The sequence below is a fragment of the Trachymyrmex septentrionalis genome, unplaced genomic scaffold (assembly GCF_001594115.1).
Source record: "Trachymyrmex septentrionalis isolate Tsep2-gDNA-1 unplaced genomic scaffold, Tsep1.0 scaffold123, whole genome shotgun sequence".
Lineage (NCBI taxonomy): Eukaryota > Metazoa > Arthropoda > Insecta > Hymenoptera > Formicidae > Trachymyrmex > Trachymyrmex septentrionalis.
Window position 1 is genome coordinate 26,558 of NW_017304363.1, and position 19,032 is coordinate 45,589.

The following is a 19,032-nucleotide window of genomic DNA, read 5'->3' on the forward strand; positions in this document are numbered from 1 at the left end:
TGTTTTCTATTTAATTCAAATCTTGCGTTAATTTTGGGACACCCTTTATATATATTTATCGAATGTGTGGATATGTTGTTTTCAAATTGAGGAATTTCATCAAATGTGAAAATTGTTATCTAAAATTGCAAAATAATTCTGATTTGACGTTTATCCTCTTTATTTGCTTTTGTAGCTATTTCAGATTATACTCCTGGTTAAATAAGAGTTAGTAAAGAAGTTTGTTTGATATTCTTAAAGGGGCAAAAAAAATTATATTGAAAGCCAAGTTCAAATTATTACTTTTATACAAGTCCCTGACAGTTTATTATCTTATCTTCATACTGCTTTGAAACATCTCTTTAAGCACTTGTCATTATGTTAAAAACAAATTAATATCTCGATTTGTGTCAATGCGTGTAAAACAACTATCCGTATCTGAGTGCTGAAGAAAAAATGAACAAGAATAAATCAACTTTTGGAAGTAACTATGGGAGCAGGAATATTAGCTGATAACTTTAAACAGAAAAATTATGCACAAAAAGACTGATTGGAGATGTTATTTTTGAGATTAAAACAAAACTATTATTTTATAGGTATTATAGTTATTTTGTAATATCACATTTTTATATATGTTAAATTTAAAATGATAAATGATCTCAGTAATATTCTTAATTGTTTGCAGTATCTTCCATTTTTATTTTATTTGTTTAGAGTTATTCTATATTTGAGTTTGTTTAGAATTATTCTATAATCTATTATTGATGGTTATTTTATGTGATTGAATTATCAGTTTTTTTCTTTTCTTGTTATAGATGTGATAATTTATATTGTGTAATATATCTTAAAAATTTATGTTAAATAAATATTTTTCTTGATTGATGACATATATATTTTTTATGATGTTTGTGATTAATCTTTTATGTTTCTTTTGATTAAAAAATCAAACATAATTATTTTGCCACAAATTTTATTTTTATTACCAAACTGCTTTAATATTAAAAATATATACATATTCAAACTTTCACTTTTGAATTCTTAAATAGCATCAATAAATTCTATATAAATAGCATGTATATCATGATCAGAAATATATTTTATCTCTTAGAATAAGACGTCTTACAGAATTTATACAATTGGAAATATGTTACAAAATTAATCATAATCAAGGAATTAATGCATTACATATCAAAAGACTTTATATATGTGTCAAATTATTTTATAAATGATAAAATCTTTCTTTTAAAACCTCATTTTTTGTATATTATTTTGTAACTTAATTTGTATTACTTTATAGATTTGTAGGAGTTCAATATTCGTATTGCAGATATCATTGATATTGCCTTTTTTTGCAAATACTGTTTTATTAGTTGATTCCTCTAACATTTTTATGTCCACAAACAGTTTTTTTTACAACTGTAATTATAAAAAATATGTTTCAATTTTTGTTTTCTTTCTAATGTTACAGATTCATCACATTTACAAAATAAATTTGATATGGTTTCCTCATGATTTTTGTGCTACCAACGCGGAATAATTCTGATAAATCGAAATAAACCTAAAAAATAAGAGGGGTACACATTAGAGAAAAATATCTGTCCCACCAACTATAAACGTAACATCAATGGGTGCATCCAGCGGGCGATTGTAGATTTAGAAAGGAGGTGAAAATTACAAAAGTGAGCAAAGATTACTAGATATTAACCAATTAAATTATGAATACTTTAGTGAATTTGCTCACTTTTGTAATTTTCATCTCATTTGAAAATACACAATCGATCCCCAGAACATGGTGGAAGGGATAATATGGTGTGCTTAGTTGGCAAGCATTTCTCTCTAAATCTCCATCGTCTCTGTCTATGAATGTTGCGTCAGGAGAAAAGACTGCCAACTGTGAAACGCTAAACATGGGGCGATATTCATAGTCCGTTTTTATTTTAAAATAATCTTAAATAATGTGTTAAGATGCTGATACAGTCTTCGGATTGACTTATGACATTTTAAGTTGTACTTAAGACAGTCTTAAGGCCATTCTATTGATCATATCGTAGACGTCACAAGTCACAGCTTATTGCTTCAGCCAATCCGATGCTTCAATTTGAAAGTCGCATGATGCTTACGACGCTTCCGACACTACGATATGATCAATGTAGAATGGCTTTTATATGCAAGAATCAACTATGAATACCGATCTGTTTCGCGTTGTAAACTTGATACTAAATCTTTCCTTGTTTAATACACTTTATGTTTGTCTTTTTATAGAAAAAGAAACATAAAGTCTCTTTTTCCTGTCAGATTTTTTCGTTTTATGAAAAACACGTCGAGTAAGCCTAATTTTATTGATGTTTCGTGTAAAAATGAAGATTTGACAAGAAAAAAGGATAATAGTTTCGCCTCTGCCATCTCAAATATCAATGAATTAGGTTTACTTGATGTGGTTTTGCATAAAACAAAAGAATCTGGCAGAAAAAAGTATTATTCTCCCCCTCAAGCCTGAGATATTAAATTAAAAGTTTATGAATATTTAGTTAGAAAATCCGTCACAGCCATGAAATACTGCGATGCGAATAAGCGCTGCGGTCATATTTTCATGTGAGACGCGAGTCTGGGTCTGACATGGATTACGTTAAACTATTTAATAAATTTTATTGCGAATGCTAAGCTATTTTCATACCAAGTTCATATCAGGCACAAGACTAAGTGTTTTATGGACCATGTCAGATTTTTTTTATGAGGTTATGGCAAAGCAGTGGCAAAGTATCGTGGCACTGGCCAGTATCGTGGCATTCGTGGCACTGGCCAGTATCGTGGCATTCGTGGCACTGACGAGGAAATTTCTATCAGGGCACACACATACAATTTATATATATAACTTATAAAATCCTTCAATAAATTTTGGTTGTAAATTATTATTTACTATATTTGTCTTAATTAATATGTCATATAATCACAGATAGCAAGCCGATGGCGTTTGTCATTTTTACGTTAAAATGACAACTAATAATATCAGCATTGCTAGCTATATGGGCCTCAATACAATGATAGATCGTAACTGAATCGTAAAACGCCAGTTATAATCGTAGATCAACGCATAATATTTTGGAATTGTGCACTACCCACAACTACGACTCTGGTTTCATGATTTAGATACGGTCATCATTGTATTGAGTTAAGGCCCATATAGCTAACAATGCTGACATTATCTGTCGTTATTTTAACGTCAAAATGACAAACTCCATCAGCTTGCTATCTGTGCTGAGACCCTAATAATATTGCTTGAAAACGTCCTGACATGACGTCAAAATAACGTTCCCGCGGTGACGTCAATAGTCTGCGACATTGAACCGTCATTTATGGTCGGTAAATGACCAATATTTGACGTCAAAATGATGTGTGTTTGTCACCCGAGAAGAAATCAAAATAAACTGCTTAAAATGTAAAGAAAGTATGCCGAAATGAATTGACACGGTATATATATAATTACAGCAATGGGCATTATCAAATAGTAATTTTATTGATATTTTTACTTTATGATTTATAATTACACAAGTACATAATTATATAAGCATTACATTACTAAGTTAACCTTTCTTGTGCAGTTTAATGTCGTTAAAGTTACAATTGTCGTTAAAGATTACCACGTGTACAAATCTTAATATACTGATTTTATTTCTACATAAACTAAAAAACAATATTTTTTGAATTATGGCTTTAATAATATGATTACCTACAGGGTGGGGCAAAAGTCCCGCTACCATTTTGATTGCGCGCCATCTTGGTTATGTGACGTATAGCTCAGTTTAGCTTTAACCGTTGTGTTGTGTAGACGTCCAAATTTTATATGGCGGGACTTTTGCCCCACCCTGTACATGTGCGTCGTATCAGCCACTTACTCCCAAAGCTATTGTACAGTTCGCCTTTCATATTTCATTATATTTATCTTCTGGTTCCACGATAACTTTCATGCAGATATTTTTATAATTATAAGTTCTTCCAGGTTTCGCCTCTGACTTACCCAGTGAGAAGTGACAATGAAATTTATGTCGATTTTATTATCATTTCTCACTAGTTGTTACAGCACTTTGTTTGCCGGAACTTGTTTCGTAATAAGAGGTTCTACTCCGTCAATCGCACTTCGTCGCAAAATGTTTTCATCCCCTACAACATATTTAAATTGTTGTTACATTCGTTTAAATACAATAATATCATCCGTTTCTGCCTTTTATATTTTACATTCTACATTGGGGGTACAACTAAATAATGTGTTTATTACAAAAAAGCGATAGATAATTCATAAAACGTTCATGGAAATGTATTTCTTTCTCCTTAAAAATTACCTCGCACATTCCACATGTGTATACCTTCTGCAACAAAAAAATACCAATATCACGCGATGTATTATTCGAAACTTTGATTCGAAATCATAAATGTTTATAAGAATTGAAATTGATGATTTATTCGTATATACGTATTACGCAATACGTTTTTGTTTTTTAGAACAAAATGTTAGAACAAAATGTTCATTTAACTTCCAATTTTGATGATTATAGATAATTATATATATTTTTTAGTTATTGCAATATTTTAGTCACATTATCATCTTAATATTTTTGTAAAATCACATTATCATCCTAATATTTTTGTAAAATCACATTATACACAAATATATAAATATACACTAATCTTTGAAATCTCCAAATTCATTCCAGTTATCATTGAATCTTTATTTTCAAATTTCGCACATACGTAGCCACTTTTGTGTTGCTACAAGTGAAGTTGGATCAATCCAACTTCCCTTGCGGTAACGCAGGATAATTTCCTAAAATCTAGTTCCTTCTAAAGAGCCGCGCTACCGCGCGTGGCATTTGCAGCGTCCACCAGGGTTTAATTGTGTATTTTGAAATGAGGTGAAAATTACAAAAGTGAGCAATGATTATTAGGTATTGACCAATTAAATTATAAATATTCTAGGGAATTTGTACACTTTTGTAATTTTCATCTCATTTCAAGGTACACAATTGACCCCCGGTAGGCACGCGTGAAACGCGTTGGGCCTAGGTTGGAGTTGGTCGCTAATCGGAGTTGGTGAACCGATCTTATTGTGCGCAAGCCCTTAAACTTTAGTCATGTGATTGGCGCTGTTGTCACTGTCAATTCAATTGTCACCAGTTGTCACTGAAAATTATTATCGCCGCACGCGCTAGTCGGAGCTATTTGTTGATTCTCCAGTAAATGTAATAAATACTGTCGTGAACGAGTTTCAACGTCGCGATGGGGATATTAGAAAAAATCTCAGAAATTGAGAAGGAGATTGCTCGCACGCAGAAGAACAAAGGTGACTGGGCCGACGTTGTCACATTGCTTCCCTTAACCTACTTTTCCGATTTGTTTCCCAATATTATCGCGACTGTGACATGCAACTTAAATGAAAAGATACGAAGAGATAAGAGATTTAAATGTAACTTGAAATTTAATTGCAGCTACCGAGTATCATCTGGGCTTACTTAAAGCGAAACTCGCTAAGTATAGGTCTCAGCTTTTAGAACCGGCGAAAAAATCTGAGAAGGGCGAAGGTTTCGACGTGCTGAAATCGGGCGACGCCAGAGTTGCGTTAATTGGCTTCCCATCAGTTGGCAAATCAACCCTCCTCAGTACTTTGACTGCCACTCAATCAGAAGCTGCATCTTATGAATTTACTACCCTAACATGTATCCCTGGTGTAATAGAGTACAAAGGTGCCAATATACAATTGCTGGATTTACCCGGTATAATTGAAGGAGCGGCACAGGTAAATTATACAGATTATCATAATTATCTTTCACAACATCATTGCTTACACATTACTATGTCAAATAATCTTTTTGAATAGGGAAAAGGACGAGGGAGGCAAGTTATATCTGTCGCTAGAACGGCAGATTTGGTACTTATGATGTTAGATGCAACCAAGCAAGACGTTCAACGGCAGTTGTTAGAAAAAGAATTAGAATCAGTTGGGATAAGACTCAATAAGAAAAAGCCGAATATATATTTTAAAGTGAAGAAAGGTGGTGGCTTAGCCTTTAACTCAACATGTCCTTTGACAAAAGTAGATGAAAAATTAGTTCAAATGATTCTACATGAATATAAAATCTTTAATGCTGAGGTACTATTTCGTGAGGACTATAGTGCAGATGAATTGATCGATGTTATCAATGCGAATCGAGTATACTTGCCATGCCTTTATGTATATAATAAGATAGATCAAATATCGATAGAAGAAGTCGATCGAATCGCTAGGCAACCTAATAGTGTTGTAGTTAGGTAAGATATAAAATATTAAAAAATATTTTGCTTTTTTTTACACTTTGTATTTTTTTAGTATCTTACTATTTATAATTTTTTTTTTCAGTTGTAATATGAAGTTGAATCTAGATTTTTTGCTGGAAATACTATGGGAATACTTAGCTTTGATAAGGGTATACACAAAAAAACCTGGACAACCGCCTGATTTTGATGATGGTTTAATATTAAGGAAAGGAGTAACAGTAGAGCATGTGTGTCATGCAATTCACCGTACTCTTGCCCAACAATTTAAATATGCCCTTGTGTGGGTAAGTTACTAATTATCTATAATTATGTGGGCACATCAATATACTACATTTTAATATAATTAACAATGTAATGAAGAATATAATATAGAGTTTTTAAATACGCGTGCGCGCGCGCGTGCGTGTGTGTGTATATATAAATTATGTATTTTATTTTTTAGGGCACAAGTACGAAATATTCACCTCAACGAGTAGGAGTACAACATGTGATGCATGATGAGGATGTTGTACAAATAATGAAAAAATAAATTCCGACAAAATTTTTTTAAAGCCATAAGAAAATGTGAATAGCAATATAGGCCTTACTTAGCCTTTCATGTACAACAAAAGTGCGAGCAAACTACACTGCACTAATAAACCGTGAATAAAATTTGACGGTTTTAGGATGTATTTGAATTACCTATTTTAAGAAGCTTGTGTGGTTTGCAGATCTTGTTCCAATAAAATTTGTAAGAACAAATGTAACTCATGTTAATTATTTAAGTACAAGGGAAATATATGGATTTATTATTTATTATACAGGGATAATTCTTAATTGGTGTATATAACCAGGCTGGATATAGAAATTCGATTTTTCTAAATGAAGAATTCGGACAGCAATTTGAGTACCTGTTTGCAATCCTTGCGCGCGAATCAATGAATAATGAATGGCGTTCCTGCGGCACGACGACAGCGCGAGGAATGCGTGTGTGAATCGTACCGTCACTTCGTTCTTTATTTTATCTTTTCTTTCTCTTTCTCTCTTTCTCTGTTCTCACACTCTCTCACTTGTCTCACTTCCCCGTTCTCCGCCCCCTCTTTGCGAGCGTGCGTATACGAAAATGTGTTTGCCACTCGCGCGCGAGACACACATCCTGATTACTAATTCACGTAGCCGCGGACTACTTCTCTGCCTCGTTGTGACACCAAATCCCATATTCCAGCCAGAATGGAGAGTCGACAAGTCTGAGAGCTCGATGATCCACGCGAACGAGCAATTTGCACCGGATCTTAATGTCGCTGTTCACGCGCCCACTACTATCTAGGAAATATCTTGGTGGCGGATTTCGTGCTAGATGATTCAGATATGCTTTTGCCTTGGCAAAAATTTGCTAATGTGCAGAAGAATTTTATCTTTATATATTTGGTACATGTATAATAATAAAAAAGAATCGGACCTCTTTTAATAGGTTTTTTTTTAATTTCAAATGGTTGTCGATATATATTTTAAAATTATATTAAATTATATTAAATTCAGATCAGAGCATCTTTTTTTCTTCTATCAGTTCACAATGTGTTCTCAATTTGATTTTTACTATCAAAATTGTATACTCGGAGGTAATACTTTCAAATATCAATAAATATTTAGCTTTGGATTTACTTTAAATTTTAATTGTATAACTGTTAGTGAGATATTTATATATATATTAAACAAATAGAGAGTTTAAAGGGCGAATGAGTCAATGTATAAAAGTTTTTTTTTTTTAAATAACGAGTATAATTATTATGACTACATAATTATACAAAAATTGAAAATTTGTTGTATATATTTTCTTACGAATGAATACTTAATGAAAACGCATTACATTATATGTTTCGGCTGCCGAGTTGAGCTTTCCTCAGATATACAAAAGTTATAATATAAAACGTACGAAATTACTTATTGCGTTTTTGTTATGTGGTCGTAATAAGTAATTACATTTGTTATTTAAAAAAAAAGCTTTTATACATTGAATTTCATTCGCCCTTTGAACTCCCTATTTGTTTATTATTTGATACTGAGAGTCCTGTACTTTTATTGAGATATTTATATACAACAATTTACTAAAAAAAGGGTAGCTAATCTTAATCGATATTGATGGATTCAAACTTAATCGAAATTGATGGATAAATGCAAACATTTTTTCCAATTTGTTATAAAAAATTGTTTACATGTAACAAATATTTTTTATGACCTACATAATTTTATATATAAATTACGATAATCATTCTTCGGATTTTGACGAAATGAAAAAATTTATTTAATTACGTTAACTTGAAGCAAAGATATTTTAATTTAAAGTTTACATCATATAAATATTACTTAAAAAAATTTCGGAATACCGATTAAGAGTTAATAAACGTATGTAATAATAAAAATATAATATTATGCGATACATGCAATCGTTTTTTGAGATTGTTTAAACTTCAGAAGTAGTTTAAAAATGTATGAAAAGAATAATTACAGTATCATAGTTGCAACAACATAATGATCTTGAAATTAATCTTATTGCAGCTAATCGATGTCATTTGATGTGCGATGCTATCACAATTAACCTGATTGTGGGTTTATCAGACATCATTATTGTTCGTCTCGTAGATCAATCTTGTTGTTCAAGTGCAATCGCGCTCTATTATTATCTGACTTTTATAGATTCTCATCACTTATCATGATGGCAATAGAAGAAACAATAGTTCGGTATTAACAAAGACTATCAAATGAAGAATCAAATGAAGGAAAATAGGTTTTCCTGTATATAATGGTAAAATTCTTTTTCTGTAAATATCCATCATTGAGAGTTATCGAAATATTTCCAATCGGCAGACAAAATATAATATGATAAACCAAAAAGAACGAGAAAAACCATCTGTATTAGATCTACAAAGAGCATCGGGAGTAATCTCGACTGTCTCGAGGCGTGAAATCGTCCAGTGTTCCACAAACGGGTATGTGTCGTATAAAAATCCAGCGTCGTCGCTTCGGGCATTAGACAGAGCGGATGCTGACGGTATATGATCGATCCATCAGTAGCTACTACTATGCCATCCGCAGGAAGAAGTTGCTTGGTATTTACAGTTAGACGATCGACCGGTCCGATGACGATCGAGCGCGTTGCTTTCGCTCCTCGTTCTCGAGGCGAACGTTTCATTTCTGTGATTTTCGTTTTAGTCCTTAACGTTCAGGATTAAGGTTTTTTTTTTATAATATAGCTGAATATGTTGAGATTATTGTCCGAAACAAAAAACACATCGTTGGAAATCGATCGAGCATTATTTGTGTATTTAAAATTTACACGCTAGATTTGTAAAAAATATTTATAAAAATATGATAATTTTTTACAGTAAGTATAATACAATAAAAGATACGGATAATCAGACATTTTATGAGATGTAAGCAGATCCTGATAGTTATAAATATCTATGGTTTAGTAGTCTTATTTTTTCAAGAGATTTAGATTTTAGATTACTTTCTAAAATTTATATTGGAATTATATAGATCATGAATATTAAATATATGCAGATTAAAGCTTTAGCAGCAAATGAAATCTTCTCAAAGAAGAGAAGAGTCTACTCTCGCTCTCTGTTCTATATCGTTGGATGGATTTATTAGTTTATGTGAAGTTTATCTTATTAATTGCAAAATGTCATTTATACATATAAAATATCAAAGCTATATACGAGTACAATTTATGGGATATAGAAAGTACAGGTAACTAATCGAGACAAGTAATTATAAATCTGGATAAAACAGAAGAAAAATTATTATACTCATGTAATTAATATTTTTTATAAATATTATTTCTTGAAAAATATAAATTTTAACATTTTTAACAAGTGCTCTTTAAGTTAATTGTCTATTTTATTTTCGTGGCTAGTCGCTACAGAGAATACTCGACTTGTATTTCTAGATTGTCAACTTGACATTGAACACATTCAAATCATCGTAAGAAAGTCCTTTTCAATGGATATGTCCGACACACAAAATACGATTGTTCAATTAATCAGTGTAATCATTTTATATTTGCGATCGTTCACATTAAACAACGCCAATCATCCATATGCGAAGCAACTGCTGCTAATTAGCCGCTTCAAGATCGAATGAAACATCCAGTGTCGGTTTGAGTAATATATTATTTATCACGAAAGTAGCACATCGAATAAGCAGCGTCATCAAATGAAGTATTAAAACATTTCGCCAGAAGGAACGAGAGTGACAATGATCTTTTAATGCGAGCTTGATTTATCTCAGATCTGTTTGAAGATAAAGCATTTAATACTCTTTCTCTCAATATGTTTTCATGCAATTATCGCAGAATTTTACTTCAAATAATGTCCACTCACATAATCTTGAAAACCAGAAAGTTTATATATATATATAAACAATTTTAATAAATTGAAAAATTCTTAAAAATTCTAAAACATCTTTTGAAACATTAAAATATTAAAACTTTTTTAAGATTTAAGAATACCTCTTTTTTATCGCTAAGATCACGTGGCTGCACTCAAAAATAAAGTCAAATATCACAGTAAATAAGTATTATAGTAAAGCTTAAAAGCATCTTTATCAATAAAAAAGGATTCAGAATATAGGCTTAAATATTTTAAATCCAAACACAATTGTTTGTTCATGGAAAAAGTTTAAAACTAAAACATCTGTAAGTGTTTAAAAAATGGGGACAAGAACAAAACATTTTAATATCTGAAGATTAAATATTTCTTTTTTCAATGTAATGCAAGCTTTACTAAGACTTATTTACTGTAATATTTAATTTACATTAGTTAAATTATAAAAAATAATTCGATGTATAAGTGTCTAAAATATATTTTAAAATATATAGAATAAAGTTTGACTTATGATGAGAGAAATAATAATCATATAAAAATAGGATAGAATCATACATATATATTAATGGATATTATGGAAAGTAGGAGTTAGTGAGAAATACATATGTGCTAATAATAAAAGAAAATTTACACAAGAACTTCCTGTGTATTTCTTTTTTCTCTGTCTCTCTCCCTCCCTCCCTCTCTCTCTCTCTCTCTCTCTCTCTCTCTCTCAGATTTCTTTTTTTTCTTCTGTAGATATCCATACAGCACCGATTATTATGGAATATTTTTAGAAATGTTTTAATCTTTCACATTTCATGTGCAACAATTCTGAAAGGATTCTATAATATGTCATATGAAATATTTTAACAGAAATGTTTGTAAAATCTATGATACGCAATAAATTGAAGAACATATTTAAACAGAATAAAAAAGCATCATGATATTAAAATGGGTTCATAATATTGATTAAAAGTCATTTTTTTTATCAATCATTCACGATTCAGTTTAACGTCATTTTGATGTTGTGACTTGTTCTATTTCAATTGCAAAAAACTTTTGTATATGAATAATAATATTGTGTGGAAATTACAAGTGTGATTTTTTAATAGTGATTATGTACTTATAAATATAATGTGATTAATTAATTAAAATAGTTGGCAATATAATTAATCTAACTTTTGAAAAATATTTTAATAATTTTATTTTAATAAGTTTTGAATTCTGTAAACAGATTTCAAAACTCTTGATAAATTTTAAATACTTCAAAAATGATATTGAAATGTATAGATATGTTTAATTGATACTTAAACAATATTTAAATCAAATATATGTATATTTAAATATCATTTTTAGTACTAAAAATAGCTGATATCTTTTTGGTAATATTTCTAAAAGATTACAGATTCTTTCTGTAATATTTCTTCAACCTTTTAACAAGGTTTCATGTGCAAGAATCGCGGAAATTTTGCTATTCCAGAGTTGTCTCAGAAATGTTGCAAATATATTTTTCAATTTTTATAAAATGTTTCACATTTCAGTTAAAATATTTTTGAGATATATCTGAAAACTTTCGGTGCTATATGAGTGAATGGCAATACTGTAAGATTTATTATGATTTTGACTAGTGTAAAACACTTATGTTTATAATTTGTTCACGCATGTCTCAGAAAGGGAGAAAACGCTCGATCGGGCCACGTGGAAAACAGAAGGTAGGTAGGTAGGTAGGTAGGTAGGTAGGTATGTGCGAATGAACGCAGGAAGAACACGACAACGACGAGAAAGAGGACGACGAAGGAGTATGTAAGAGGTGGAGGTATGGATCGGTATAAAAGGATCGCATCGCGACCGCCTCGTCTGTTTTAACACTCTCACCGGACCGCTCGGTGGATCGATCGGTGGAAGAACCGGGACGTATACGCGTGTCATCGTCGATCGTCAATCGTCTACCTCGAGAAGACGTAGAAAAGGAGAGTAGAGAAAAAGAGAGAGGAAGAAAGACAGAGAGGTGAGTTCTCAAGGGATATTGGATACAGCAAAGTGGAGAACAAAGTGCTTACCACCCTTCAGAAGTTGTCGAACTGAATCGGAATGGAGAACGATTTCCGGTAGCTGGACCTTCGAACGACCTTGACCGACTCCGCGTTGGTGCCCCATCCTCTTCCTCGTTCTCCCGCCGCTCGATCGAGTTAATCGAAGGTAACATTTCCCTGAGGGCTAAGTGATACTGTGTGCGTCGCTAATACAGTGAGCTAGCCGGTATTCTTCGTGTGACATATTCGCGTCCGAAAGATTCGTGTGAACTTGGTTCTTGGTTCCTCATCCGGTTGAGTCTCTTCTGATTCCAACTCGTCGCAGGGTTACTTCCGGGTATCGACGCAGTTGCTATCGGCTCGCGAAGTCTGTATGAAGCTAATGTAAGGCCTTTTTACCTTTTTTAATGAAAGGTAACACAAAATTATTCGATTGTTCTTTTTACAACTGAAAATTTAACAAAAAAATTATTCATATATTACTTTCAATTAAAGAATTAGTAGAAAAAAATTTTTTTTTAATTTCTAATATAAATTAAAAGTGTATTTATAATCAATTTTCTTTTATTTATTTACTTCCTATTAATTTATTGATAGTTTATTAAAAAGGGGAAAAATTTACGAACTTCCAGTTCAATTATCTTTTTATGTAACATCTTTTAAAAATTCTCTTCACATATATTTTTATTAACATCAATGTCTTACAATTTTTTGCAAAAAAGATCATTCATAAATCGCGATAAGATGAATCTTTTATGTTAATATTTCGTAAAGAAATTGATTTCTGCATTGTTCGTAACTTTGTATTCTTTGTCGACGCGCGTCATAATATTCTTCACTTACGTTTATCTTATTTCAATTTCTCCCTTCTTCCAATCCTTCTTTCCATATTCGATCGTGAAATGATTGTAAAAAGATACACAAAGATGTCATCAACTACTGTTGTTTCTCTCTCTCTCTCTATCCATAATACTATTCCCTTACAATCAAGACATCCGGTGTATTGTAATGCAGCTCGTAAATCTCGTCTCGCGACGTTTCGTGTGCTCGTGCTCTGAAAGTTGAAAACATACGCACAGGAATGTTATGAGATACTGGCTGCGTTCCGTAAAGAGCATAATGTATTATCCTTGTTTGACGTAGGATAAAACAACAAGGATAAAATGACACATCATGCGCTTTATGGAACGCAGCCACTATGGGAACTGTCTATTCCGCGATCGGGTGATTGATCACCGGTCTGGGCACGGAAAGTATCTCTTCTACTGGTAGAAAAAGACACGATTCCTTACGGTTAACTTGTATATAGCCCGGGTTACCGTATCCCGCATTTATCGTGCCTTGAATAACGTTCTAACGAGTCGCACGTGTCGTTCATAACGGGTAACAGGAGCGAATTATCATCGCCGACGTCCTCCTGTCAATTTCTTGATTACTTTGAGCAACGTCTAGGGCAACAGGATATCCCAGATCGGTCGCACTTTTCAAATTTATTTAATAAACAGACAAAAGAATTATTACAAGAAAAAGAGAAAATATAAAATCTAATTAATTCTACCTAATATCGTCGTTTCTAAAAACAGCTGGTATTTAAAAGCTGCATAGAAGTGATTTTTTTGTAAATAAAAATGTAAATGAAAAACATCTATTTTTTTTTTAATTTTATTTGTGCAAAAATCCATCGTGCAATCCTTATTTTGCGTTATTTATTACTTTCAATTCTAAATGTTGAAAAAGATGATCATACTTCAGTGGAGCTTGAGACAATAGTCACAAGTAACGTATCCACTGATAATGGATTCGGAATGATGCCGAAACGTTTTGTTACTTATTGATTAATAAATGATAATTTTGTTGCGCTCCAATTACCGCGCTTGACTCTCATTGCCCAGTGTACTTCTCCTTGTTTATTTTTCATATTTATAAATAACATCTGTTCGCTAAAAATGATAAGTAATTCTATTTCCTTCGTCTACTTCCTTTTGCAGAGCCATGAGACTAGCAGCAGTGCTGACGTTGCTGTGCTGTCTGGCGATAGGGGTACTTGCCTCGCCGGTGCCTAAGATTGCTGACAGCAAGGTGTCGACACAGAATGTTGTTGCGACCGGCAGGCAAGCGCCTGCGGCGCCAGCCGCCACCGACGATGATGACGACGACGACGACGACGACGATGACGACGACGTCGATATAGATATCACCGATGATGATGATGATGATGACGATGATGACGACGACGATGACGACGACGACGACGACGAAGATGACGGCGATTATTTGGAACGTTTCATTGAAGACATACTTGGAGGTGAGGAATCACGACTGTATTGTTCTTCGATATTAGCCGCAATATTTTTCTAATTGAACAATCTTAACAGAAGTAAAAAATGCATTCGAAAAGAGAGTAGATTTATGGCTTAAATAATTGAAGATAAAGAAATATGTGAAGTGAAGTAAATTCAAAGTGGGAAGTTGAAGATTCGCAAGTATAGATATTCTTAATTTGGCAGTACTTCTTACTTAATTAATATTAGGTTAAGTAAAAAGTCATCGCGTTTTTTTAAAAGACATCTATCACTAAAAACCGCAATTACTTTCTTACCAACAATATAAATATGTCTTGATAGAGTAAAGTTTCAGCTTTAAAAATCTCTTTTTTAAATTATACGATACGACAATTTTTAATGGAGTTATGAGCAATTAAAGTCAAAATAATTCTTTTATTTAATCCGCGATAACTCAGTAATCAAAAGTCGTAGGAATATTTAAAAAAAACGATTTTGTAGGGAAAGTATCAAGCTTTCACGATAGGTAATCGAAAATTTTCTCAAATTCGTTTTGGACACGTTACAAATCCACAAAGTGAGAAGAAAATTTTTCGTCTTTTTCAGCTCGTAGTTTTTGGTATGTAAAAATTATCAAACTCATATAAACTTAAAAAATGTGATAAGCTTTTAAAAGTAGAGATTTCAAGCTTTAAAACCCTTTTTTAAAATTTGAATTTCATTCATTATTGACGAAGATATTGTATATACAACTTTGAGCTAAAAAATACGCGATGACTTTTTACGTAACCTAATATGTTCATTAACAAGTCTACCGTTACATAAACTTGATATTTAAATAGCAATTTAGCTAAATAAATTATTAACTCTTATACACATAAAAACCGGAATATAGGAAGATAACGGAAAATAAGAAAAATTTATTTTCTTTAATATTAAATAAGTATTTGGTAAAATTTTCCTAAATGTATAGTCAGGGCCTAAAAAGAGTAGCGACACTTTTTTTTCAATGGGTTTCGCAATACAACTTGTTCACCGAGCGATTGGTTCTTATTCATGGATCAATAAAGAAGAATCAATCGCTTGATGAGTAGGCTGCATTCCGAAACCCATTAAAAAAAATGTTGCGATCTTTTAGATGACTGTACAATTATCTAGTTATCAATAATGTATTTATAAACAGTTTGATTTCTCCTGTATTGAACAATGAATCACATCTAAACTGTAATAACTTGTTTTTGAGAGCTAAACAATGAATCGATTCTTTCTTTTCTTCGAATCTCAGACAATAGAAAATATTGCAAACTGACACAAACCGTTATGTAAACGCGAAGCTTCGTATTGCCTGAGAATCTCTCTTTCTCGCTCACATATGCTCGCGCATAGTAACGGTACAGGGTACTTTGACTCGTCCAAATTAACATAAATCGACAGCGATCTCGGTTCTGAAAAAAATTTCTACGCGCTACTTCTTCGCATTGACCTGAATACCAAAAGATAATCTGAGTTCTCTCGATTCCCCGGCTGTCTTTTATGCAGAGTGCGTTAAAATCACGAATGCGTGAATTTATAAGAGATATAATAAAATTAATTGTTACCCGTGCACTTTGTAGTATAATTTTGCAATGTTTTAATGAAGTTGTACGTTTTTTCTCAGCACTTATTGCACTTTTTATTAACTCGGGAAAATTATTCTCGATAGAGAATATTAATCTCGCTCGACCGATTGATATCATATTGCTAATAAAAAAATATATTTTCCTCTATAATGTATCTCTGTTAACTTGCAGGAGAGGAAGATGATGATGATGATGATGAGGATGAAGCTTCACCTGCACCTGTTCCATCCGCCGTAACACCTCCACCTACCCCCGTCAATTCGCCGCAGGTGCCGCTCGCCGTGGCGGCTGATTTGAATCAGGCCAGCGAAGAAGCTGTGGACGATGCGTCAAGTGAAACGGCCGAGGAGGATGCCAGTAGCTACGAGGATGAGGCGAGTGACGCTGCCGAGAGCCAGGCTGCATCCAACATTCACGAGACGACGTTCGAAGGTGCTGAGTCCGTCTCGAATCCGGTATCAATCCAGGCCGTTTCCAGCGCTGCAGCGGTTGCTCCGACCAGCGACGAGGACGATGATGATGACGACGATGACGACGACGACGACGATGTAGATCTAGACATCACGGATGATGATGACGACGACGACGACGACGACGACGATGATGATGATGATGATGATGACGACGATGACGACGACGATGTGGATGATATCACCGACATCGCCGACGCTAGGCATGCACGTGAGTTCAAGGGCAAGAAGGCCAAGAAACATAGCGTCAAGCATCCTCGCAAGTCAGGCAAATCGATCGTACGGTCGATCTCTTCCTCTTCTTCACCCTCTTCTTCTTCTTCTTCTTCTTCTTCTTCTTCTTCTTCTTCTTCTTCTTCTTCTTCTTCTTCTTCTTCTTCTTCTTCTTCTTTCACCAACGCATTGAAGAGCTTTTAGACCGAGTTACTGTGAAAATCGGATGATAAGTGCAACGTGATTTTCTTTGACTTCACGCGTTGTCTTTGCCGCCGAGTCATTTGACTTTTGGCACGGAAATTTCTTAGAAGTTTCATAAAAGTTGTTGCACATCGTTGACTATCTGTCAACTGATCGATTCCATCAAGCGTTTTCATGTCAGTCTTACGAGATCGATTATTAGGATGACGCCCGATCGCGAAGCTCGCTCGTGGAACGGAATTTATTTTATTCATTTTGTTTCGTTTGCATATCTCCTTCAAAAGCGTGTTTTATATCTTTTTTAAAGGTAACGATCGCGCCTTTGTGAGATTTTTAAGAACAAAAATTGTGAATGAAACGAAGCTCAACAAAAATGCAAGAGAGTACTATATGTACTGATTGATCTTGTCTCCCATTTTGTTATTGCTTTTTAAAATTAAAAACATATTTTGTTACTTTTTTATATTCTTTGCACGTAGCAATGAATAATATAAATATTAATTTTAATTTTTGTTGTTTTTCAAGTCGATTTAAATTAAACATTGTAAAAAAATTGTTATTTATGTGTTTAGAAATTTAATAAATTTCTAGTATCAAGATTATTTTATTAGTAAATAAATCTATAGTATTTATTTGTGTAATTTATGTGTATATCATTTTTCTTCAATTTTTTTTAATTTATGCAATTTAATTTATACCTTCTTTTAACGTAAATATTCACAACATTTTTTAATTTGTGATGAAAAAAGAAAGAAGAACGGAAAGAAATTTTTTACATTATATCCACGTGACAGTTTCTCGATCGGATTGAGGAATTTTTTTCTCAATAATTTATTGAATGGCAAAAAGTCCGCGTTAACAAATTTCGCGCGAGCAGAAATTTTCTGCTATTTCAGTTTTGTACACTAAACAATCATTTCATTTTAAATTATTTCAAGCGTTAGTTATTTATTATATTTATTAACGGAAATATCTCTATTTAAAGTTCTATCGCACGTCGCATCGCACCATAGACTGACACGTCTGGGCTCTTTATAGTCCTTTGGTTTCTCTCTGATCTTTTAAACATTTTTTGAATATATTTTATCTAAGATACGTGCTAATTTTTTAGGCGTTTAAATTTTTTCAGAAACTTTTTAGACTGCGTCTTTTAGCACCTTTTAATATCTTCTAAATCCTCGTGTTGCATGGAGTAGCATTGAAATCCTTTGGTTTGGTGACCTCACGTCACGTGTTTCCTTCCTTTTTCCAGCATTCATGATTCATCTTGCTATCAGTCGAATGAGATAAAAAATGTGATAAAAAAAGAAAGAGAGAAAACTAGAAAGGAAGAGAACGGATGGGGAATGCGCGTGTATGAGAGAGAAAGAGAGAAAAAGAGATCTATTGATATAGTCTCGTTTATATAGGATCAAGAGACATCGAAATTGTCCACATTAAGAAAAAAAACAGAACGAGAAATTGATCTCGTCTTGTCTCTGCTCTGTCGAATTAGCAATAAGATGTTTAATCTGGCAGGTGAGTTAAACCTCCCATCAATGTCCTTTAGTGTAAATATATATACATATATATATATATAT

General features: G+C 32.8%; 2 protein-coding genes across 3 annotated transcripts in view; both read left to right on the top strand.

The window, feature by feature from the left end:
- Positions 1–5,129: 5,129 nt before the first annotated feature.
- LOC108755404 (developmentally-regulated GTP-binding protein 2) lies at positions 5,130–7,052 on the top strand. Its single transcript, XM_018498371.1, has 5 exons — positions 5,130–5,314; positions 5,460–5,767; positions 5,849–6,279; positions 6,368–6,569; positions 6,728–7,052. The coding sequence occupies exons 1-5, from the start codon at positions 5,251–5,253 to the stop codon at positions 6,812–6,814; spliced, it is 1,092 nt and encodes a 363-aa protein (XP_018353873.1). The 5' UTR covers positions 5,130–5,250; the 3' UTR covers positions 6,815–7,052.
- A 5,415-nt stretch (positions 7,053–12,467) lies between these two features.
- Positions 12,468–19,032, top strand: part of LOC108755626 (clumping factor A-like) — a 13,191-nt gene continuing 6,626 nt past the window's right edge. The window contains exons 1-3 of one of the 2 annotated variants that reach the window (XM_018498743.1): positions 12,468–12,639; positions 14,653–14,969; positions 16,737–17,246. In XM_018498743.1, coding sequence (XP_018354245.1) covers positions 14,657–14,969; positions 16,737–17,246 — 823 coding nt within the window. In that variant the 5' untranslated portion in view covers positions 12,468–12,639; positions 14,653–14,656. Of the gene's footprint in view, positions 12,640–12,665; positions 12,831–14,652; positions 14,970–16,736; positions 17,247–19,032 lie in introns of those variants that run through there. The other variant, XM_018498751.1, reaches the window with a different exon arrangement.